At 40.3% G+C, this 27,315-nt stretch overlaps 1 protein-coding gene across 1 annotated transcript in view; it reads right to left on the reverse strand.

Annotated features, from left to right (window-relative positions):
- Nucleotides 1-27,315, reverse strand: part of LOC126262359 (adenylyltransferase and sulfurtransferase MOCS3) — a 175,106-nt gene that overhangs the window by 72,250 nt on the left and 75,541 nt on the right. The window contains exon 4 of the mRNA XM_049958944.1: nt 3,787-3,879. Coding sequence (XP_049814901.1) covers nt 3,787-3,879 — 93 coding nt within the window. The remainder of the gene's footprint in view (nt 1-3,786; nt 3,880-27,315) is intronic.

Raw genomic sequence — 27,315 nt, forward strand, 5'->3', positions numbered from 1 at the left:
TTGTGGATGCAGAATTGGTAAGAAAAATTACATTTAAAAGGATATACAACTTATCACCAAGTATTAAATGTTCAATACACTTTGGTGCATATGATAATTCTTACGCTATTGTAGTCACGCACCATCAAATAAAAAAATAAAATAAAAAACATTTAGCAGCACTTATTTACAATGATCTCACTACTGCACAAAATTTGTACAGAAGTCAGACTGTATGGAATATTCACATTATGTGGTATTATTAATAACATATGCATCAATCGGTTTTGCTAAGAAATTCATCAATGGAGTAGAACGAGTTGACCACTAATAAATCTTTTAGACTCTTCTCAAACTGAACTTCACTGTTAGTTAAACTTTTTATGGCTGCTGGCATGTTATTGAATATGTGTATTGCTGAGTAGTGGACATCTTTTTGAGCCAAAGCAAGTGACTTTAAATCTCTGTGAAAGTTATTCTTATTTGTAGTATTGATTCAATTAGCTGAGCTGTTGGTTTGAAGAAAAGATATATTGTTAATGACAAATTTCATTAAGGAATAAATACACTGATGCATCAAAGAAATTGGTATAGGCATGTGCATTCAAATACAGAGAAATGCAAACAGGCAGAATACGACACTGTGGTAGGCAACGCCTATATAAGACAAGTGTCTGGCACAATTGTTAGATTGGTTACTGCTGTTACAATGGCAGGTTTTCAAGATTTAAGTGAGTTTGAACATGGTGTTATAGTTGGTGCATGAGTGATGGGGCACAGCATCTCCGAGATAGCGATGAAGTGGGGATTTTCCCGTACTGGCATTTCACGACTGTACCGTAAATATCAGGAATCCAGTAAAACATCAGATCTCTGACATCGCTGTGGCCAGAAAAAGTTCCTACATGAATGGGACCAATGATGACTGAAGAGAATCATTCAATGAGACAGAATTGCAACCCTTCTGCAAACTGCTGCAGATTTCAGTACTAGGCCATCAACAGGTGTCAGTATGTGAACCTTTCAATGAAACATCACTGATATGGGCTTTCAGAGCCGAAGGGCCATTCTTGTACCCTTGACAACTGCATGACACAAAGCTTTACACCTCACCTGGGCCTGTCAAAACTGACATTGGACTGTTGATGGCTGGAAACACGTTGCCTAGTCAGATGAGTCTCATCTCAAATTGTATTGAGCAGATGGACATGTACAGGTATGGAGACAACCTCATGAATCCATGGACCCTGCATGTCAGCAGGGGACTGTTCAAGCTGTTGGAGGCTTTGTAATGGTGTGAGGCATGTGCAGTGGAGTGATATGGGATTCCTAATACATCTAGATACGACTCTGACAGGTGACACATACTTAAGTTCATCCATTCATGTCCATTGTGCATTCTGACGGACTTGGGCAATTCCAGCAGGACAATGTGACACCCCACACAGCCAGAATTGCTACAGAGTGGCTCCAGGAACACTCTTCTGAGTTTAAACACTTCCACTGCCCACCGAACTCTCCAGACATGAAAAATATTGAGCATATCTGGGATGCCTTGCAAAGTGCTGTTCAGAAGAGATCTCTGCCCCCCTCGTACTCTTACGGATTTATGGATAGCCCTGCAGGATTCATGGTGTCAATTTGCTCCAGACATTAGTCGAGTCCATGCCAAATTGTGTTGTGGTGCTTCTGCATGCTCACAGGGGACCTACATGAAATTATGCAGGTGTACCAGTTTCTTTGGCTCTTCAGCCTATATCGGAAAGCAGCAGTTAGTTTCCCCAGTTTCTTAAACAGTCCTCTGCAAGATGTTCTTGAGTACACACCACGTATAATTTTTTGGGCTCAAAAAACTGTAGCTTGGCTTGATGAGATACCCCAGAAAATAAAATCCCATATGGCATTATGAATGAAAGTAAGCATATTACACTAGTTTTTTTATTTTTATATTACCTATGTCTGACAACATTTGCATCACAGAGAGAGATTTTTTTATGCACTTCAGAAATTCTGCAATATGCTCCTTCCAGTTAAATTTATTATTAAGCTGTAATGCTAAGAATTTAACACTGCCAACTTCTTTTATTTGCTTGTCATGATATTTTAGGAATATACTGGCAAAAAAACTTTTTACAAGTTCTGAATTGAAGATAGTATATTATTTCCTGGTTTAGTGACAGAGATTTGGGCAGAAACCATTTATTAATGTCCATGAAAATTTCTATGGCTATACCTGATTTAATATTTATTGCAAATTTTGTATCATTTGTAAGCAAAACAAAACTTGGCATCTGCTAATGTTACAGACACAAGATCACTAATATACACAAGAAAAACTAAGGGCCCGATAACGGAACCACGTGTTACTGTTTCCCAGTAGAGCACTTTGCTTTTGTATTGACACTCTTTGTTTTCTGTAAGAGATATAAGATTTGAACCATTTTGGAGCATTTCACATTATATAATAATCTAATTCACTTAAAACAATATTGTGATTTACATAGTCAGATGCCTAAGACAGATCACAGGCTATACCAGTAGCTTGTCATTTAATGTCTAATGAATTAAGTACATCCTCACTGTATGTGTAGGTAGCCTTCTCAACATCGGAACCCTTTAGAAATCTGAATTGTGACCTGGATAATATTTTATTTGCGGTCAGATGGTTAAGAATACAATTGTATATTATCTTTTGTAAAATTTTTTAGAATGTAAGCAAATGTGAAACTGGATAGAAGGTTAATGACGTTTCTTTATCTACTTTCTATAAAAAGGCTTAATTTCATCATATTTCAAACAACCAGGAAATGTTCCATTGATAAAAGACTGGTTAAATAAATAACTTAAAATGTCACTAAACTCAGAGATACACTGTTTAATCAACTTTGTTGGCTGTTGTGAAGGTCATACTCATATTATCATAGTTATCTATAGTGACAGGTCTGAGATGTTCCATGGCAGCGTCTATCAAACTGACAACCCCAACTTTTCAGTAACAGTTATGAAGTGCTTACTGAAAAGCTCAGTAACACTGCACACATATGTTACTCGTGTATCAGTTACTCTTAATGATTTGTGCTCCTCTTCATCTACCAGTCTCTTCCTTCACTATATACCATATTGTCTTGATCTTGTTATCTGATGCAACTATACTTATCAATAATGCATTTGCTTTGATGTATGTATTACTACCTTCAATATTTTGCGTATGTTTTGTAATCATCTATAGCATTTACATCAGAGCTGTTTATGATTGACAATGATAGGGATATTATGCAGGTCAGATGGATGGTGCAACAACACTGCGAAAGGGCTGCAGAGGATAGTGAGAAGGGTGATTCTCCTTTTAGGGAATGATGAGAGATAGTCAAAACCCTGAAGGAAAATGTAGATCAGATGTTCCAGTCCTGGGTGGTACTGAGTCACGTGAAGGGTGGTATTTGTGGCTGAACAGTGGATATGTTAGTATCTCTTTATTTTCTATTTAGCTGTTGACAATGTTAAATTTTGAGGTGATGGCTAGGACTTATTTACTTCTATTATCAGCTATGATATGGTGTGTAATTTCAAATGTCTGATGTGAATGATGAATGTTTTTCCCTAGACAGGTGAGTATTCGATTTAAATAAATGAAAATTATCCCTTGTTGTTCAATGAGTATGGCTTAACACAATAAGTAGAGTGTGTATTTCACATAATCAACCTCACCCCCCCCCCCCCCCCCCCAACACACACACACACACACACCACAGCAGACACACACATGCCAACAAACAAATAGTAATAAAAAGTTTACATGTTACATACCAACACCAGCTCCTGCAAGGTACAAAGCAGAAGGACATCCTAATCCACCAGCTCCAACAATAAGAACAGATGATGTTTTCAGTGCAAGCTGACCTGTAAAAACAGAAATGGCAACACGTTACTTCGATAGTTCTTAAACAGCATGTAAAAATATTACTCAAACAATATCTTGAGAGACAGGGAAATGATTGTGCAAGATCACATCAGCAAATAACCAAATGCTGGTTTCCAAGCGGGAAGAAAGAATTGATACGGTGATGTAATGTGAGGTGGAAAGATGACATTACACAGCAAGCAGGAAAGCAGGTGCAAACTGGATGTGTATAACGGACGATCATAATGCAGAGATGTCTGGAAGATGCTGTTTCATTAATGTTGATAATACTACAAGATATTTCACAAGTGGCAGTCAGATATTCCTGTAAATGGTTAATACAGAAATAATGATGATTTAATGTGGACTGTACTGATGGACAGTATTTATGTCAAAAAGCAGCAGTGTATTCACAGCTCAGTGGTAAAGACTTATTAGACTAGTTAAAATCACTGTAACAAATAACACTGCTACACTGATTTTCAAATGAGCCTTTATAACTAAGCAGTGAATGCAAAGTCAACAGCATTATCATATTAGTCAGCAAGGCAAAGTGGTACAGCTCCCGTACCAGGAACTAAATTGGTCATGTGACTAGGTACAGTCACATTCCAATACAAAATAGTGCACATTGTTTCCTCACAGTGGAAGTATGAAAAGTGGTACGAAAAACCATCATGTAGAATACCTTCACAAGAAGCCATAGCTTGCTGTTAATGTCATTAATTTTACTGACAATGAGAACAAGAATGATGTGATAATGCTGAGAGAGAAGATGACGGAAGATGCATGTACATGTAGACAAACAAAAGTTAAGTAGTCAGTGGTATGCAAATTACGGAAGGAGGTACAAATCTCTTGTGAAATAGGATTCAAGTATCTGTCCTCAGCAGCACGAGTAAAATGCAGACAGTAAATATTTCATTGGTGATATAGATAACTTAGACAGCAATTTTTGTTACATTATGAACAATATAAAGAAAACTGTCTGCAAAACTCACAGATTTTGTTACACAAAACTGGACTTCCAGTCTAGCAAAAAAAAAAAAAAAACCATGAGAAAACTGTTCCGCCTATGGAATTTGATTTTACAAGGTGCCTGAGAAAACAAGTCTTATTTTCTTTTCATGCACACTACACTGTGAATAAATGTTGAAAAGTGACAGTGTCTGGCAAGTATTGTCAAAGAACAGTGACAGGCAAAATTTCATTGTTGTGAAAGTTGAGTTTCAATCCATTATCATCTCTCCTCCATGATTATAACAGGACAACTTCAGAATAACGAGTAGAAATGCACAGAAAAAAATTCAAAACACACAGGGACAAGGAAAGTCAAACTTTTTGGCATTAATCAAGGAGCATCAACCTTCTCCTTCTTACTTTAGGAAGAAAATGTGGAGTGCTACTTGGTGTGGATTTGGTTACGATGCCTTCCACTCCATACCCACTTGCATGTGTGCAGCAACTTTACCTTATAAATAATTTACAGTCACCTTTCTTAAAGTTAATTGCTTGAGTGGACCCACTATGCAATGCCACTAGACTATGCTTTGTGACTTCTTCATCTTTTGCAGTTGCAGCAGGAGATGAAAGAGAGTTCTGATTTGTTCAAGCTACTAAATAATATAAACCATTTTACGACAACTCTTCTGTATTGTAACTACAATGTATTCTCTGCACAATTACTTTTACAATTGGAGGTGATATGGACCGCTAATATATCGTAGCTCACAACAGACAGTCCGAGTAACGTGTACTGCTGTATTGGTTTGACATTAGATACTCGACTGACAGTTTTCATGTATTTTTCATTTGTTCAGGCATTTATAGTCTTGGCCACACCCTTTCCTCCATGGCTTCCAAGGCATTGCCACTGGCAAAGCATAAGCGGGTTCCCACAGCAGGTGGAGAGAGGCATTCGCCATTGTGCCTTATCGACATGCTGAGATGACTTCCTTTTACATTCATCTGCAAAATACAGCATCCAGGGTGCACATAGTGGAATGTTCCACACTTAACAACTACCTAAACTACGTTTTCAGTTTCGATGAACGTCTTCAGCTGGTGTAAGTGGTTAAAAGTGGAAAATGATGTTCCATGCAATCACCATGTTACACCACAAATCTAGACCTCATGCTTATCAAACTGGTCTGGAATCTATCAAAGATCAAGATCTGTAGACATAATAAGTCACATATCTTGCTCTGAATCTGAAAAAAAAAACTAACAGTTGATGCTTTTTCTGCTAATAAACAAACACAGCACATCACCTTGTCCGATGCATGCCGTTCAATGTGATGCCACTTCGGTGACTTGCATATGAATTTCACTGCTTTTATATTCAAGTGGCTTTTCATGTGGCTTCACAAGCCTGAGTGAACCCCCTTCCAGACTTTTCCACTTGCACAAAAATCTGAAATGGTTACTAAAGGTCAAACACAGGACCTCAGCATTACTTCTCATACATGCCAATTGCTAGATGATGCAGACAATTTCATTCTCAGCTTTAATACAATTTACTTTTACAGCTATTTTATTAGCTTTTGAAGTTGTGACATTAGAAGACTTGAAAGGGTATCACTTCAAAAAAGGGCATGATGACTACTGGATGGCACGTACTGTGATGGAAGAGTAATCTGAAAATATAATAAGACTAGCTGGTGTAGATTCAAACAAAGAGTCAGCATTACCATCCAATACTGAAGCAGTAGGCAACAAAGCAACAGTCACCAATGTGAAAAATAGCTACATCAGTGGAGAATGTACTTTTATGGATACTGTCAGCAAAGCGTAGTGAGCAGCTAATGTGAGAAATATTGTATGTTCTGTTTATGTTCTTGTTCTAAATAGGCACTTCATTCAGTGGCGCATAACGACATGTAGAGTTTTACAGTACTCGATTCGTAAAAGTACTAGAGTGCATGCAAGTGCTACCTCCTTTCCCTGCTTCTTGGGTGTGAAAATGATGGTTCTGCTCCTGTGGCCACATTATCAGTTTGGTCTGATAAGTAATACATCTACTATAGTAAGAGAGGGAGAGGCAGGGGTCTTGTACAGTTAATATTAAATAACTGTGGCTACTGGATGAAATATCAGCACACATACAGTATGCTTGTAGTCAATAGCATCAACATACTGTGACCCAATAATACTTCCAATTGAATGCTACATATATACTTAAATTTTGTAGTAACAAAGAATAATTCTGTGTGTTGTCCTGTAGTACATACACTCCAAGAAAAAGAACGATACACCATGAAGGAAGTATTAGAATGGGATGGCAATTGCTAGACATGATGTACATGTACAGACAAACAATTGATCACAATTTCAGAATAATTGGATGATTTATACAAGAGAAAGAGATTCTCAAACAGCAAGTCTCTAATGTGTTGGTCCACCTCTGAAAGCAATTATTTGGCTCGGTATTGATCGACAGAGTTATTGGATGACCTCCTGAGGGAAACTGTGCCAAATTCTGTCCAACTGGCACGTCAGATCATCAAAATCCCAAGCTGGCTGAAGGGGCCTGACCATAAAGCTCCAAACATTTTCAATTGGGGAGAGATTTGGTGACACTGCTGGCCAAAGTAGGGTTTGGAAAGCACTAAGACAAGCAGCAGAAACTCTAGCCACATGCGGGCAGGCATTATCTTGCAGTAATGTAAGCCCAGTATGGCTTGTCATGAAGGGCAACAAAACAGGGTAAAGAAAATTGTCAACATACTGCTGTGCTGTAAGAGTGCAGCAGTTGACAACCAAAGGGGTCCTGCTATGAAAAGAAATGGCACACCAGATGATCACTCCTGGTTGTCATGCTGTGTTAGGGGTGGCAGTCAGGTTGGTATCCCATCGCTGTCTAGGGCATCTCCAGACATGTCTTCAGCCTGGAATCTCATTCACTCAAGGAGAACTGTCTTCAGTGATTAGTCCTGCTTTGAACTGAGCCTAATAACCGATGAAGATTGTCTGCTACACTGTAGCTATGTTGGTTGCCACCTTTTCATCGCCAATGGTCCCACAATCTCAAAATATGGTCAAGTCAAGTTAACGTTAAACTTAGGTCTTCAATGAAAATTCAAGTGACAATTCATTATAGCAAACATAACACTCCAAATACTCAGAGTGGACTTCCTATCATCCTATGGGCACCTGCATGACCTCTACCATCGGTGCCTCCTTGATACCACTACCAATCTGGTAAATCTCAGGGGAAAGTATGGATTATAGATGATAAGTGGTGACTCTCCATTAGTAGAGCTCCCCAAGCAGTTCCCAGAGATCACAGCCCAGATGCCCACACTAACATCTGCGCAGTACTTGACAGTACACTATATATTAACCACAACAGGACCACCACTTTGTGCTTGATTGCATCACCTCACACCACAGAAACTGAAGGCAGTGAAGCAGGAGTTCCCATTCATGCTCGTACAGGGAATTTACTGCTCACCGAGAGCACTAGTTGGTCATCTTCAATGCATATGGTCCCAAAGAAGAACAACACATGGTGCTCATGTGGAGATTACAGAAAGCTCACTGCCAGAACCACTAGGACCAATACCTGATACCACACATCGAAGAGTTGCATTCAACATCCACGGTAAGTGCATTTTTACTAATTTGGGTTTAGTATGTGTGTTTTACCAAATGCCTGTGGCACCAGACAACATTGTAAGCTGCTGACTGCACATTATTTGGACTGTTTGAACTCACTAGAATCTCTTTTGAGCTTTTTAATGCTGCCCAAATGTTTCAACAATTCACACATGAGGTTACTTGCAACCTAGATTTTTGTTACATGTACATCAACAATGTTTTGGTTATGTCAAGCTTTGAGGCAGAACACCTGTCACACTTACGGCAGATTTTCACTTATCTTCATGCACACAGTCTGCTTACCAACCCGTCAAAGAGCATCTTTGGAGAAACTGAAGTTCAATTCCGGGGCTACACTATTAATGCTCATGGTATACGGTCACCACAGGAGAAAGTCAAAGCTATAGTTAATTTTCCATTGTATATAACAGTTAGACAATTACGGTGATTTCTTGGTGTCACCAATTTATATCGTCGTTTTATTTGCAACCACACCCTCCTGGCTGCACCACTAAGAGGCTTCTTGCAAGGTGCACTGAGGTCAAAGGACAAACTGCCCCAGAATAGTGATGTTGAGTTGGCATTTACCGAGGTGAGACGATCATCGCGAAAGTTGCTCTGTTAGTGCACCCAGTTCCACATGTGCCTATCGTCCTAATGGTTGATACGTCTGCCACTGCAATAGCAAGTATGCAAACACACACAGCCTTTAGCCTTGTTCAATCAAAAATTATCCCCATCACAGCAGATCTGTTCCATGTACAATTTGAACTGTGCACTGCATATGCCCCCGTTAAGAAGTTCCACATGTTAGAGGGACAGCAGTTCACCCTAGTCACAGATCACATGTCACTGACATATGCTTTCCACCAGCATCTGGAGAAAGTGTCACAATGTCAGCTCCACCACCTCAACTATATTGGACAGTTCACCACCCACATAGCCCATGTCGAGGGAGACCTGAATATGCCGATGGATGCTCTCGCTTGTATCAAAGCTATCACTGACACAGTTGATTTCAAAGCTCTTGCTGCAGTGCAACAAGGAGGCAGCAAGCCATGAGACTTTTTAGCACAACCATCAGACCTACAGCTCCATCAAGTTACATTACCATCATCAAACAAGCTGCTGTATTGTGACATTGTAAATACTAAACTGCAACCGTTTGTAACAGCTGACTTTCGGCAGCAGTCAAACTTCTCCTTACATGACCTGTCACACCATGGAGTACACCGAGCTTTTGTGTGTCCAACCATGGACAAGAACTTAAGGAATATGTGCACCAAGATAAGGCCTGCCAATGGAACAAAGTTCGCTGGCACATCAGGGCACCTCGTGGCACAGTCGTTCAATTGAAAGAAAGATTTGAACATGTTCATCTGGACATCGTTGGACTGTTTGCACCATCGGAAGGGTATACCTACTATCTTACAGCCACTGATCATTTCACATGCTGACTGGAGGTGTTCCCTAAGGTCGACGTGACCGCGACTGCAATCTTCCGGGAATGGATCGCCTGTTTCAGTGTACCACTATGAGTTACAACAGACCAAGGAAGGCAATCCGAGTCATAACCTACTGAAAGCACTCATCCTTCTACTGGGTATGAATCATTCTGGTAGTAAATGGCTTTGTTGGCGAATGCACCAGAAATTGGAAGTGTCTCTTCGATGTCATGAATTGCAGCAGTGGACAGAGACTTTGCCCATCATCCTCCTGGGTCTCCACGCAGCAGTAAAGAAGATCTGAAAGCCACATCTACGGAACTGATAAATATATCATGCCAATACTACTGCTTGGTGAGTTCTTCAACATGTCAGACAACCACAATGAACTGTCAAACTTTGTACACAAGCTAGGTGCACAAATCTGGTAGAAATATGCCACTGCTCCGAGGGACCGGCAAATCCATTGCCCCTTTGTTTCCAATGAGCTATGGAGATGTGATTTTGTAAGTCATGACACAGTCTGCAAGCCACAGCAGCCACCTTACAATGGACCTTATCACATTATCTGTAAAAGATGTTCAAGGCTGAAGTGATGAGTCCATCAACCACCATCACCACTGACATGTTCAAACCAGTTTTTAGTACCTCCCTCACACTGGTACTGATTCATCCACAAACATAACTACCATGGGCTTGACAAATGCATCAGATGCTCCATCACCCGCCAAAGATAAGCCATAAAGATTACCATTCCTGGAAGTCATGGTCAAAAGAAGAGCGGATGGCACCCTGGGCCACGGGGTATACAGGAAGAAAACGCACACCAACCTGTATTTGCATGCAGATAGCTGCCACCACCCTTCGCAGAGGAATGGGGTGCTAAAAACACTGGTGCACAAGGTGCACACCATCTCTGATGCAGAGAGTCTGCCCCATGAGCTGGAACACCTCAAAACTGTATTCCGGAAAAACGGGTACTCAGAATGGCAGATCAGATGCGCTCTCCGCCACACCTCTACAGTACAGCGTGTGAAGATGGAAGAAGTCATGGAGGAAGAGAGAGCCACTGTCTATATACCGTATACTGGCACATTATCAGGGAAAATAGGACGAATATTGAGGAAACACCGAGTAGGAACTGTCTTTTGCCCACCCAATAAAACACGAGCATTATTGGGAAGTGTCAAAGAAGATCTCGGTTTGTGGAAGGCTGGCATACACCAGTTTCTGTGTCAGTGTGAGAAGACTTATATTGGATAGACAGTGCGCACCATCGAAGATCACTGCTGAGAATATCACAGGCACACTGAATTAAGTACACCAACAAGTCAGCGGTCGCAGAGTACTGTTTGTCCGAAAATCACGAAATGGACTACCAACATACCAGGGTCTTGGTACAGACATCTAAACACTGGGACAGCGTCATTAGAGAGACTATGGAAATTCATACCAGGGACACACTCATCAACCGAGATAGTGGCTATAACCTCAGCAAGGCATGGGAACCACCATTGAGTCTTAAAACGATGTTCAGCAAAGAAAATGAACTGGTGACCAAGGAGGACGAGGCAATTACTCTGACGCCACCACAGATGCCGATACCAGTGTCTCAGTGACCACCAACATGTGGCCGCGGGCACGGACCGTGGAGAGAAAGCCTCGCAGGGGGAGGGGATTTAAGACGGCCGCCCACCCTCAGGAGCTCAGTTCGTCAGCACACCTGACAATGGCGACATGTCTGATCGCCGAAATATTGTGCCCTTTGGACACTATGGACCGGCAGTACACCCATGGACTGTTCGAGCAAGAAGGAAGAAACTGAAGACTCACTACATCAAGATCACTAATCTCTGTCTCTATACTGACATTTTCCCTTAAGTCATTCCTGTTCAAAGCTATGAGATTTAAAAGCTCTTCAAGACAGTTTTTGAAAAATATATTTGGAACTACTTTATAGAATTGCCTGCCTACACCACCTGCAACAAATCCATAGAGGTCTCAATCTGTAATCAGTTAAAGTCATCTCCAATTAATTTTGCTTGATCAGGATACTCTGCATTACTCTCTGCCGACTTTCTTTGAATGGTTCTACAACTGTTGCAGTGGAATTACAGGCTGGTAAAGAATATCTGATGATTAACTTGATTTCGCTTAGGCTGGTTAAGTAATCAGAAAACTTCGCAGTCAGACTTAGTTTTTGTCGACTGCAATGAACATCCCCCCCTCCTATGGCATCTTTTTAAGCCTTGTTATATATAACAGAGGGAAACATTCCACGTGGAAAAAATATATCTAAAAAGAAAGATGATGAGACTTACCAAACAAAAGCGCTGGCAGGTCGATAGACACACAAACAAACACAAATGTACACACAAAATTCAAGCTTTCGCAACAAACTGTTGCCTCATCAGGAAAGAGGGAAGGAGAGGGAAAGACGAAAGGATGTGGGTTTTAAGGGAGAGGGTAAGGAGTCATTACAATCCCGGGAGCGGAAAGACTTACCTTAGGGGGAAAAAAGGACAGGTATACACTCGCACACACACACATATCCATATATATATATATATATATATATATATATATATATATATATATATATATATATTGGAGGTTTCTACACCAGGTTTCATCCAGCTCTCAATTCCAAGAATAATTTGAGTGTGATAACTTGATAACTTGCCTGGAGGGCAGTATGTTCAGTGACTTCGTCATGAATTTTTTGGCAATTTGCTATTAAAATTTTGACAATCAAAATGTATTTACTTCATATGCAAACTGATTTTTCTCTGCATATCAACTGCTGAGAATTCATCGGAGGACCTCAAACTATTATCAAGCACAAAAAAACACCATGTGCATTCCGCAAGTATTCTGCTTCCCAAGTAACTGCTTCATCTGACCTATCAAATGGAATCCTACTAATCTCCACTACATAACACAGGCCCAGAAATCTGCAACAAAGACTGTCACAGAATCAATAAAGCCATTGTTGACACACTCCATTCACCTCCAAGTCAAAGTACCCTGATCAATTCTGGGTGTGATACTGCCAATTGTAATCTCTGCTTGGAAACCCCCCCCCCCCCCCCCCCCTCCTTCTCCCCTCCCTCAAAGTAAGGCCAGCAGTTTTCATTACGTCTATCAACTGCCTGTTCAAACTAAGGTTGGCCCCAGAACCTATGTGACAGATGTCGAGGGTGCTGACACGAACCACAACAAGATAACTGCATCGCACCCAGGACCCCCTCCACATCTCGGATGAGGGCTCCCAGCATACATACCAGGTGCACACTGGACTTCTTTCCAGCACTTGGACACTATTTCCCTATGGGGCTCCATAATGCACCTTACACTGGAGCTCCTGATAACAGCAAACCAATCTCTCCCTTGTGTGCCTGCTCAGATTCTGCTGAAGGAGAGGCCACTTGTCTATTTGTAGTGCAAGTGGACAAGGCTAGTGAATGACGTGTAAATATTAGAGGAAGAGTTAACTGAGACAAAGGGTAATTAAGACCAAGTTACATCTGTGAATATAGAAACATTTAAGGAGTTTAAAAATTAAATGCAATCACAATTGAGGCATTGACTTGGGTAAAGTCATAACTGCCAAAAATTCCCATTTCAAACATTAGAACATCCAGGATGGAATAATGACAATATTATGAAAATGATAGTTGCTAATCACCATATGTAGTGGAGATGCTGAGTCACAGATAGGCACAACAAAACAATTGTCAAACAAAGCTTTTGGCCAAAAAGGCCTTTATCAGAATTACACACACACACACACACACACACACACACACACACACACACAGATGGCCAAAGTCTCTGGCTGCCTAGGCCAGCCCATGGCTCTGGCAGCCTGAGACTTTGGTCACATGTATGCAAGTTGCATCTGCATTCGTGTGTGTGTGTGTGTGTGTGTTTGTGTGTGTGTGCTGTCTAATTCTGATGAAGGCCTGTTTGGCTGAAATCCTTATTTGACCATCTTTTTTTGTGCCTCTATGTACGACTCAGCATCTCCATCACATGGTGACTAGCATCTTTCCTTTTCATAATATAATCAAAAATTCCAATTCTGAGGTTTCATGTTGAGAAGGTAGTATGTGGCCAAGCCAAAGGCACATAGAAGATAGTATGCCTCAATATAATCAAACTTGGATGAAAATGTAATCACTAGATAGTGTAAATTGTATGTGCAGTGCTAATGATGTGGGCAAGGTAGCATCTCCTTTCACAGTGTCTCGGCAACAGAGCATGTCTAGATGTGCTGGTAACAAGTGGTAGTGTTTGTTACGGTAGAGATCTGCGTTTATAAATCAGTATACTTCCACAATTCTTCCATTTAGAATGGTAAGTTGAAATTACGCAGTCTTTTCTCTTACTTTACTGTTTTGTGTGCGTTTAACCAAACTCGTTTATTCACAAAATTCTTTCCTAGGCAACATGTAAGTGTCATTATAAGTGTTGTGAATTCACTGTAGAGGCTATAAGAAAACTTCATACCGAATTTTGGAAACAGACAGTTGATGTAATAGGAATGTATCTGATGGGTTTCATTAATATCATAAATATTCAGAGAAGGTGGGATGGAAAATACGATGATCCTACTTAATAAGAAGGTGGCACGTTTCTGTCACATATTGCTTACTAGCCAACAGTGCCCATGAGCAAGTTCGCAGCAGATATTTTAAAAATATGTTGCTGTTAAGGAGTGCAGATACTTGAAGATCACCAGGGTAAAAATCCTAATTCACATGTTCACAAGAAAAAATATACCATTGTTGATAAAGAACTGATCAAGTCACATACAATGTTGTCTCCAACAGAGGAACGTCAGTATGCATGGCATAAATCAATGAAATGTTACCTCTCTTTAGATCTCAATATTGATAGAATTTACCAGGTATTCAAAATGTTGCACCCTGAGAGTTATATAGATCACAGATTCTAAAGGAGAGTGTTTAAGTGAGAGTTTCCTAAGTTGTCATTCGATTGGCCTCATGCTGACACCTGCACAACATATGACTGATTGATACATCAGACACCAACTTGCTCTGTAGGCCTTAAACAAACTGTGCATTATTGCTAACAAAGAGCTGCATCTGTAAAAGGCAGAAAAAACAACAAACTCTCTCAGCATTGATAACAAGATGTCCTGTATGCCCTCAAGTACAACCTGTACTGTTTGCATTGATATTAACTCATGAAAATAAGTTTTGCAGCAGGCAGTTATCAAATTACAAGCTGTACCTATATGTTGGTGACACTCCACAAAGTATTATGTGGTTGTGGCATGAGGGCAAAGCTGATCATGGTGGAAACAACATCGCATCTTGTGTTCTGAAAGTGCCGTTGTATTTCACCACCAAATTACATTTACAAATATGGGCTGACAACTTTGCTGGATAGATTAAGAATTAAGTGAGTGTAATGGTCCTGATTTACCTCATTGCAAAGAACTATTTTGATTTTGTGTATCTGAAATTTCTAGTTTCAGGGCATTCCTACATGCCTTGTGATAATGAATTCAGAATTTGGTATCATTGAGAAAAGAAGGAACGAGATGAAGGGTGACGGACTTCTTTGACTTTTCTGGAAAATGTGACAAGTTTTGAACACAAATCCTTAAAATATCAGCTCCCTCATCTTGATTAGGCTGTCAAGATACTATTTTCCTGAAATAAAAACAAGACAGTCATTGAATGACATCGAAATAATGAGCAGGGCACAGAATTTTTAAGAAAGGACAGCCTTTCAGGTCAGTCACTAGTTTGCAATGTTTGCAACGCCTTACATCTCGGATGTAATAATAATAATAATAATAATAATAATAATATCTATGTAGAACTTCCTGGAGGAGTAGCATCATGCATTTTACAGCAAAATTTGTGCATAAAATACAAATAACATAATTCTGATTTTGGATGAGGAGTGATTTTGTTCGTTTTATATTGAGAACGTAGGATTTGATAAACATAAACACGCCAGATTTTTCAAATGTGATATGTAACACAAAGTATGCGTGTATGCCTTCCATTCCAATCAGTTTCTGTGATAATGTTAGTGAAAACTAGTTGATAAATTTGTTTTTCAGTTCACCTGCAAGATTTTCCTTTCAGTAGTTACTACCTTTCCCATGACAATGCCCGAGTTGAGAAAATTAGAAGTTAATATGGGGTGCTCTAGCAGTTAAGGAACTGTTCATGCTAATGCAAGCAAAAGTAGGAACCTTGTGAAATAACAATGGGAACATACCAGATGTCTCTCCTATGTGTCATCAGGTGCATTTTCTCTGGTATTTTGGCAGATGTGTTTTGGCAGAAATTTGCAATTTCGTTTTTGCAGTCTGTAGCTATAGTCAGCCCAAACAAATCCTGCTCAAAACAACTTTTGTACAATGCCCATCATCGACAGTAAGTGTCAGTTTGTTTCTCATCACAAACTTAATAATTTTTAAATTGGAATTTTACACGCCCATTCAATAGAGTGTCCCAAATCACTAGCATGATACTCGTTTCATTGATAGGTATTAACAGGAACAGCAAAGCACAAAGAGTAATCAGTACTCCAGCAGCCACTGAGCAGTGCACTTCTGCATGGCGGTAGCAACAGCACGGGCCAGTACGGTTCTGTTGCTGCTGGAGTACTAGTTATTCTTCGTGTCCCTGTTAATACACATTGATAAAATGAATATTGCATTAAACTAATCTGGGACAGCTCTGTTGAATGGGCAAGTAAAATTCCACTTCAAAAATAATTTTGTCTGTAACAGGAAATAAACTGATGCTTTCCATCAATGATGGGCTTGCATGAAGGATGTGGTGAGCAGTATTTATAAGGGTTGACTCCAGTTACATGTCACAAAAACAAAATTGAAAATATCTGATAAAAGACCAGGCATAAAGTGCCCGATGAGACTATGTGAGTAACAGCTATGATTTCAATTTCACAAAAATGAAAGACGGAAATATTTTATTAGGAAATATTTCAATGCAGACAATAGACTGCTGACACAACTCACAACTGTCTACAGAGAGAGCTTTTTCACTTAGTAATTTCAAAAGAGGCACTGTAACTGACGCTGAAATTTTTGACAACCCGATATCACAAGAACAAAAAACAGTTATGGGCAAAAGGACATCACAAATGTCAGCAAACACTACAATACCTGAGCCAAGTGACATGAATGAGATGATGCAAATTTTAAAAAATATATTTACAAATATGTCAAATGATTTCAGTCTGAAATCTGCCTAAGAATTTACAAATATGTGGAACAGTTTTGATCAAAGATTGACAAATATGTTAAAAGATTCTAATTAGAAATTACTTGAAGAACAAAAGAAAACTGCTGGTAGGTTAGGCGGGCTGACCAAATAGCAAAATAATTTGCACACTGACACAATGAGCTAGCTCAGACCTTACCTGCAATTCAGACAGATGTTTCACAACTACTATCAGTTTGAAATGAAGTGCTTGACAAAATGAAAAAAACTCAAAAGACATTGGGTTTATGAAACTAGAAAAAAAAAAAATGTTGAGACTGACACCATACTTGCAGAAAATTTTGTCCCGCATCATTGAACGTATGTAGAAGAAGTCAAAAAATTGATGTCTAAAAAGGAAAGTAAAATTGTTACCAAAGAAGATGCCGACACTGAGGGTACTGTACAACAAATTTGTTCTGAACTGGCCACTGATAGTTAGTTTGAACAAAATGGGTGCTGTTAACAAGTGAAACATGCAGGAGAGTTTAGAAAACCAAAGAAGAAATACATTTTCACCTCCGCAGATTCAATGATGCCACTGAAAGAGATTCAGCACATATAGTCAACTGCTGATGCCAATGACAAACCAAATGAGTCACACACCCCCCCCCCCCCCTCACCACCCTCCCAGCAATTGTCACACGTCATTAAACACTCACTGGGAACAGGACCCTGTCTTTCATCAATACTGGTGGAGGAAAGACTGGAAAGTTTCACCAGTTTCAGGTGTTTTCTACAGAGTCAAAAGCAGTTCACCAATTAATTTGTATAAGAGTGTTCTGCAATGTACAGCCATGTAGCTAGACCAAATCACAAAGAATATGCAACATCATAGGATTCACCCAAGCAGATGCATTGCTCTGGACAGTGGATGTGGCAGAATGGTGTCAAACATATGATCAATTTGCACAAGTCTTTCTAGACAAATTTTGGTCTACTGGTGGTCAAAAATGATTACCATTCAACAGTAAACAAAGGGGATTGCAAAAATATTTCAAGTAATATATAAACAAAATGAGATACTGGAGTAATCCCATCTCACATGTAGATGTGTTAAACATCCTGAAAAGGATCACTATCCCTGAGACAGACCTCACTACTGGACACTGTAGATCTCATACATGAGGATGACCAAGGTCAAGGAAACAACTTGAATGGATGATCAAATGTTCAAAGCAAAGGAAATAACCAACCTAGTAACAACAACAACAACTACTACTACTACTACTACTACTACTACTCCTACTACTACTGTAGGTTGGCACCTATTTGCATCACTGCCAGATAATAGGCACTGAAATTTTGGTTACTATGGGAACAATGATTATCAAAAGAGAGGTGTCTATGAATATGAGCCAAGATACTGGAACCCACCAAATCCGAACAAAAGACGCAGGTATAACAACTGGCAAGGAGTTACACACCATAGGAGACGAAATGATGTGAAATGTAATGAGTACAAACCAGTAACTGCTGGTCCAGAGCAAAACGGAAACAACAACCAATCACGTTAGGCCCCCTGCCAATGACCGAATGGGATAGTGGGGGCATGCAACACCAAAACATGTACTTTTTACTTTATGATAAAGACTGGGATGCAAGGGAGTTATATTTAGACGAAGTACAAATGTAAATATTAGTTTTATGTTTCGGAATAAGAAAGGACAGGAAGAGAATAAAAGGATAAATATGCAACTAAAATGTACAGGCTAAAAGGACTAACTACATTTATTGAGTATAGATCGTGACTGTTTACAAATGACCTATTATACAAGTAATCCAAACTACACTAGACTATCTCAACAGTTTACAAGAGAACTACTCTCCACGAAATACACACTACACAGGAGTACAAGCTAACTAAATCTATGCTATACACAAACAGTTACAAAAGTCTTATACACAATGAATGTAACAACAATAAGAACTAATACAGAGAAGGGGAGTCACTGACCACTATGAACACAACAACACACGTAATAACTCAAAAGGCAAGTGATTTAATTTACTGAATAAAAATCATCAGAACGTAAGTTGACCCAAGTAGAATATGACATGCTGGCAATATAAGATTACAACATGAAGACCAATGCATGAGCTCACGAGTGTAAGTCTTGATGGAATAAGTATAATTTCAGTAGGCCTGCATGTTATGTTGGCTAACCTACAGGTAGTTAAGCATCTCGTAAGTTTATTAAGGTATAAAAGGTTCAAGGGAATGATGCAAGTGCACATCCTGATTATTATAGGAAAATAGGTATATGTATGGTGGTAGGTACAAGGAGGGTCCGACTGACGTAACTATTTATGTGTGAATGAGTGTGAAAATGAATGCAAAGTGGAGTAGTGAAGTACATATGAAAACTCATTACAGAGCACGACACAGTAGCAGTAATTGTAATGAAAAAGTGAGAAACGAGTGACGTAAGAAATGATACACACAGTAGGTCCTGAAAGCATTGAGATACAAATCACTTGATAACAATCTTTTCGCAGATCAGAGAAGAAAATATTTCACTACACAGAGCAATGTCAATTCTGTCTCTCCTAACACAGATATGATCATCTGCTTATTTACATAAAGCACTCAAGAATCACCTATGTATTTTGAAAGGATTACATGAGATACATTCAATTTCTTGCACTGTTTGTTACATTATGCAAGTTCAAATACTGTGCACTGTCAGTATATGAAAATATTATCATAGTAGCATAGACAAACACACATTATGTATGAATATGAATTGGGGATTTGCTTTAAGATAACTTCCCACATAAGCAATGGCATTAACTCTGTAAATATTTGTAGTGACAAGTATAGTGAAGGTTAAACCGACTCAACAAATATTCATCTACCTGAGCATAAAGAAATAAGAACGAATATTTAAGGATATACATGAGGAAAAATTAGACTGAGACAATGTGAATTGTACCATTAGGTAAATAGAAAAAATGAGACTTCGACAAAACAGAAAGACGGTGCAAAGCTGATTCCTTGTTGAGCTCATCCACATAAATATGTACATAATACACCTTAGAGTACATCATGATTAAGTTACACTGCAATATTGTTACATTCCTGGATTTCCTATTGTTTGATTAAGTTACACTGCATTATTTTGCCGCACGGGATTAGCCGAGTGGTCTAAGGTGCTGCAGTCATGGACTGTGCACCTGGTCCCGGCGGAGGTTCGAGTCCTCCTTCGAGGATGGGTGTGTGTGTTTGTCCTTAGGATAATTTAGGTTAAGTAGTGTGTAAGCTTAGGGACTGATGACCTTAGCAGTTAAGTCCCATAAGATTTCACCCACATTTGAACATTTTTTGCATTATTTTTTCCTTTGTTTATTTACGATATATTTTTCTTGCAGTGTAATCACATTTTCTACTGTGATATACATTCTTATCCATGCAACTCTGATGCAGTTTCTAAGTATGTACTGCACAAATCTTCCCTTAGAGGCTACTAAATGTAGTTATAGATTTAGATATGATACAATTCTGATGAGGGTTGTGATGTTCAGTGGAGAATTGACAAATAAGATATGTTCATTTGCCTGAAATCGAAAAGAAGCACAAATTACCTTAACTAACTTACAAATTTCTTTCTAACCTTAAAATGATGTAACATAAAAGCAAACTGGCACATGGGAGGCCTCTCTCTCTTTAAAACAGTTGGTTTGAAAGAAAATATGAATGCCACAAATTGTATACAGTAGTGTATACTTTGTGATAAAGATGTAATGAGACTTTTATTTTCACACATTTTTGTGTAGAAGCTGCACAGAGCTGCATGAAAAAATGTGAAGTGATTCTTATGCCTCTAGAAGAACACTAACTAAAAAACCAGAACAGTAACTCAATAAAGTACATTTACAGTTATTGTGTTGAAAATTTGATAAATGATTTAAACTGCAGTGCACAGACTTCAGTAATACAATCCGCAAAGTAGGTACAAAGTGTGCCATGGACAGTAGTGAAGTTATGACCATTATGAGGGGGTAAACTATCATTTCAGAAAGTTACCTGTAATCATGTGGCGGCAGAACACACAGAAAATGACATTTGTAACTGGCAAGCTTTCAGAGCCAGTGGCTCCTTTTTCAGGCGGAAGGGTTGAAGGGGAAGGAAGAGGGGTGAAGGAAAAGGACTGGAGAGATCTAGGAAAAGGGGTAGATTTCAGGAAAGTCACACAGAACCACGGATCAGTGAAGACTTACCACACGGGATGAAAAGGAAAGACTGATTGTTGGGGACTGCATCAGATGAGGTTTGAAAACCTGAGTGCTTGATGGTGGAAGACAGGGTAATATGCGGACAGATATTACTGCTTAAAAATATTGCATAAGTTAATAAGAGTGAAAAGCTAAGTGCGTTGTACATAAGAGGGGTGGGAGAGGGACGGTGAAAAACACAGTGAAGCAAAGAGTAGGTACTGTGTGAAGAAATGCCAAAATGGAAGAAATTAACATAAATTAAGGCCAGTTGGGTGGTGAGAACCAAGGACATGTTGTAGTGCTAGGTCCCACCTGCAGAGTTCTGAGAAACTGGTGTCTGCTGGAAGTATCCAGAGGGTACATGTAGTGAAACAGGCGCCGAGGTCACAGTTGTCATGTTGTAGAGCACGCACTGCAACAGGATATTGCAAGTTGCCAGTATTCACCCTCTGCCTATGCCCATTCATCCTAATCAATAATTTGGTGGTAGTTGTGTTGATGTAGAAGGGTGAACAGTGTTTACATAACAGCTGGTATATGATGTGTGTCATTTCGCAAGTGGCTCTCCCTCTGATAGTATATGTTTTGCCAGTTACAGGGCTGCTATAGGTGGTGGTTGGAGGGTGCATAGGCCAAGTCTTGCAGTGGGGATGGTCCCTGGGGTAGGAGCCATATGGTAGGGAGATGGGTGCTGAAGGAGCATAGGGTCTGACAAGAATATTGTGGAGATTGGGAGAGCAACGGAAAACTAGTCTAGGTGTGGTAGACAAAATTTCACACAGAATGGATCTCATTTCAGGGCATGATTTTAGGAAGTCATGACCCTGTCAAAGTAGCTGATTAACACATTCCAGACCAGGATAATACTGAGTCAACAGGGTGTGCTCTAAAGTTGTTCTTTGGAGTGATCAGCAGTACCAGGATTGGATGTGACAGCCTGGGAAATCCGCTTTTTAACTAGGCTGGTTTGGTAACTACGTGCAGTGAAGGCTGAGGTGAGGATGGTGGTGTATTGATGTAAAGAGTCTGCTTCCAGGCAGTGAAGGCTGAAGTGGGGATGGTGGTGTATTGCTGTAAAGAGTCTGCATCCGAAGAAATACGTTTGCCTCGGATGCCAAGACTGTATGGGAGGGAACGTTGGACACGGAAAGGATGACAACTGTCAAAATGTGAGTACTTTTATTTGTTGGCAGGTTTAATGTGGACAGAAGGTTGTAGCTGTTCTTCAGTGAGGATAAGGTCATCATGAAGGAAAGTGGCATGGGATTCGGAATGGGACCATGTGAAATTTAATTGGGAGAAGGTTTTCAGAGATTCCAGGAATTTTAGCAGCTCAGCCTCACCACAAGTCCATATGGTACAGGTGTCGTCAACGTATCTAAACCAGACCAGGGGCTGAAGGTTTATGGATCCCAAGAAAGAGCCCTCCAAGCGACATAGGAAAAGGTTGGCACACAAAGGAGCCATCCTGGTTCCCTTGTCCGTGCCTCTGGTCTGCTTGTATGTCTGCCCATCGAAAGTGAAGTAGGTTTGGAATAAGGTGGGTGCTGACTGAGACAGTGTCCAGCAGCAGACACACCATGAGAGAGAGGTGGCACCAATGGTGACATGCAAGGTGTGTGGTGGGAGTGGGACAGGCACGGATTTCAGATGGTCTAGTAATTGGTTGGTATCTTTGATGTAGGAGGGGAGTCTTTGTACTAAGAGTTGCAGGTGTTGATCAGCTAAGGCAGATATACTTTTTTTTTGGATGCTTTTAAGCCAGATGCTATACACACCATGAGAGAGAGGTGGCACCAATGGTGACATGCAAGGTGTGTGGTGGGAGTGGGACAGGCACGGATTTCAGATGGTCTAGTAATTGGTTGGTATCTTTGATGTAGGAGGGGAGTCTTTGTACTAAGAGTTGCAGGTGTTGATCAGCTAAGGCAGATATACTTTTTTTTGGATGCTTTTAAGCCAGATGCTATACAATGGACAAGATGATTGGGTTTGTAGAACTTGGCAAGAAGGTAAAAGGTGGGGGTGCATGGTTTGAGTGGGGTGAGAAATTCTACAGGTTGAGACGTTATCAACTTCAATCAACTTTTACTGCTGTCTCTTACATCACTTTAATTGCCAATCTAAGTAGTTTAAATTTTCTCCTATGACTTTCGCTTTCTGTTTACCCAGTTTTTAATATTTTGTCTGTTTTTACAATTTTCTCAATCAATTTTTTCCATTCTTATTTTCCAATCATTTTTTTTCCTATCATATAGATCTCCCATGCATTACCTCTTATTAAGGACTTCTGTACAAATTTTTCTGATTTTTGCAAATTTTTTCCTTATTCTTCCCTTGCTTTAATTGTGTTTTTCTAATCTTTTCCACCCTCAGCTTATTTATTATTCTTTGTGCCACTGCCACAATTTCTAACTCTACAAACTGTCTTCTCTTGCCATGATGAATCCCATCTCATATTACCTCCGTTCTTTACGAAAACATGCTTTTGCACTATCAAAACTAAGGTACCACATTCTGTTTCTTGAAACCTGCTTGTCCCTTGGAGTCACTCCAATAGGTCTAACATTGAAAGTCCCTGTTTCTGGATGTAATCCTAATCTACACCAGGCTCTTTTATAGTTTCAAATATAGCAATCTCTTGCTCTTACCTGGCTAATCTGTGACCTATATGACTCATCAGCAAACTTTCTACTCTACCACACTTCTCTCCTTTTACAAAATACTGTAGATATCTGCCCCTCATGTTTCCTTGAATGGTATCATCCACCAAGTCAACTTCAAACTGCAACAACATGCTGGATTTCGTCTCAAATATTTATCCCACCTTCTCCTAAATTACCTGAACAGTAGTGTCTCCCTTTGTGTCCCCCTGTAGCTCCTTAAACAGCCCCATCATCAGCCACCACTCCTCTCCTGCAAACCAAGTATGGCCAACCTCCTAAGCATGGCCAACCTCCTTAACATCACACAGCCTTCACCACTGTCTCCCAGAGCAAGAAAAATCCAATCATAAGAACCAATCACAACAGTAAGGTGTCCTTAAACTCTCATATAAAGCACTCCCCCTTCCTGTATTGTCTAAGGATCTCACTTTCAGCCCAAAACCTGCATTTGATCATGCTGCTTTGGTGAAGGACTTACTTTCCTTCACACGTAATATACATTGGAAAAATCACTTTGCAATCTAATCTCAAAACCTTTCCAACAGCAAACCTGACAATGAACCTTGACTCAAACAGCTCAGATCACAATCCCAGCTTGATCTGACACCACTACTTCAAAATCATCCCTTACAAACCTTACAAGAATTCCTCACATCCAGCATTACTTCACAACCCTTCCTCATGTCTCTACAACATGACCCTAACCTGTCCCCTGCAGAAGTCCAGGCTCTATATTTCCTAAAAGCTGATGACTACACCACTATCCCCCCCCCCCCCCCAGCAGACAAAGGATCTACCACTATAGCACTTGATTGAAAGCCAGCTGTCTGACACCTCTAAATATAGCGTCTGTCATCAAGATCCCATCCCTGCGATTCTAACTGACCTCCAGTACCTCCTTAAAGCCCCCACCCAAGCCACATAACCACACGTTTTACCTTCTTCCTAAGATCCACACACCCAATCATCCTGGCCGTCCTATAGCTGCTGGCTTCAAAACAGCTAACAAAGGTATATCTGCCTTACTTGTGTGAAAATCTTATGGGACTTAACTGCTAAGGTCATCAGTCCCTAAGCTTACACACTACTGAACCTAAATTATCCTAAGGACAAACACACACACACCCAAGCCCGAGGGAGGACTCGAACCTCCGCCAGGATCAGCCGCACAGTCCATGACTGCAGCGCCTTAGACCCCTCGGCTAATTCCGCGCTGCCTTAGTTGATCAACACCTGCAATCCATAGTACAAAGACTCCCCTCCTACATCAAAGATAAAACCAGTTACTAGATTATCTGAAATCTGTGCCCGTCCCACTCCCACCACCCACCTTGCTTGTCACAATTGATGCCATTTCCCTCTATACCAACATCCCCCATGTACATGGTATGTCCGCTGCTGAAAATTTCCACAGTAAAGGCCCACCTGATTCCAAACCTATGATATCCTTCGTACTCACCTTAATCAACTTTATACTTACTGACAACTACTACTCCTTTGAGGGGCAGACATACAAACAGACCAGGGGTAAGCCCATGGCTCCATCCTGTGCCAACCTTTTCATGGGTCACTTGGAGGGTACTTTCAAGGGATGCATAATTCTTCAGCCCCTGGTTTGGTATAGATACACTGATAACATCTTTACCATATGGCCTCATGGTGAGGGTGAGCTGCTAAAATTCCTGGAATCTCTGAAAACCTTCTCCCAATTAAATTTCACATGGTCCCATTCCGAATCCCATGCCACTTTCCTTCATGATGAACTCGTCGTCACTGAAGGACAGCTACACACTTCTGTCTACATTAAACCTACCAACAAACAACAGCACTTACATTTTGACATTTGTCATCCTATCCATGTCCAATGTTCCCTCCCATACAGCCTTGGCATCCGAGGCAAACGTATTTGTTCAGATGCAGACTCTTTACAGCAATACACCACCATCCCCACCTCAGCCTTCACTGCCTGGAAGCAGACTCTTTACAGCAATACACCACCATCCTCACTTCAGCCTTCACTGCACGTAGTTACCAAACCAGCCTAGTTAAAAAGCGGATTTCCCAGGCTGTCACATCCAATCCTGGTACTGCTGATCACTCCAAAGAACAACTTTAGAGCACACCCTGTTGACTCAGTATTATCCTGGTCTGGAATGTGTTAATCAGCTACTTTGACAGGGTCATGACTTCCTAAAATCATGCCCTGAAATGAGATCCGTTCTGTGTGAAATTTTGTCTACCACACCTAGACTAGTTTTCTGTTGCTCTCGCAATCTCCACCCATCTCCCTACCATATGGCTCCTACCCCAGGGACCATCCCCACTGCAAGACTTGGCCTATGCACCCTCCAACCACCACCTATAGCAGCCCTGTAACTGGCAAAACATATACTATCAAAGGGAGAGCCACCTGTGAAACGACACATATCATATACCAGCTGTTATGTAAATGCTGTTCGTCCTTCTAAATCAGCACAACTACCACCAAATTGTCAATTAGGATGAATGGGTATAGGCAAAGGGTGTATACTGGCAACTTGCAATATCCTGTTGCAGTGCATGCTCTACAACATGACAACTGTGACCTTCGCACCTGTTTCATTACACGTGCCATCTGGATTCTTCCCCCAGACACCAGTTTCTCTGAACTCTGCAGGTGGGACCTAGCACTACAACATGTCCTTGGTTCTCGTCACCCAACTGACCTTAATTTACATTAATTTCTTCCATTTCGGCATTTCTTCACGTGGTAACTACTCTTTGCTTCACTCTGTTTTAGTTTTCTACATCTTTCATTGTCTTTCCCGTCTGTTTTTCACCGCCCCTCTCCCACCTCTTTTACATGCAATGCACTTAGCTTTTCACTCCTATTAACTTATGCAATATGTTTGAGCAGTAATGTCTGCTTGTATATTACCCTGTGTTCCACCTTAAAACTCTCAGGTTATCAAATCTTGTCTGATGCAGTCCCCAACGATTAGTTTTTCCTTCTCATCCTGTACTGTAAGTCTCCCCTGACCCGCGGTTCTATGTCACTTTCCCGATATCTACCCTTTTCCTAGACCTCTCCAGTTCTTTTCCTTCATCCCTCTTCCTTCCCTTTCAACCCTTCTGGCTGATTGTTTTATAAAAGTTTTGGTTGTATGTATCACTTCTGGTGTATTCTTCGAGTCTTTCTGCCATATATGAGCCATCATAGTCCTTGGAAGAAATGGTTATTGGAAAAGACAATT

This window comes from Schistocerca nitens, chromosome 6, assembly GCF_023898315.1.
Source record: "Schistocerca nitens isolate TAMUIC-IGC-003100 chromosome 6, iqSchNite1.1, whole genome shotgun sequence".
Lineage (NCBI taxonomy): Eukaryota > Metazoa > Arthropoda > Insecta > Orthoptera > Acrididae > Schistocerca > Schistocerca nitens.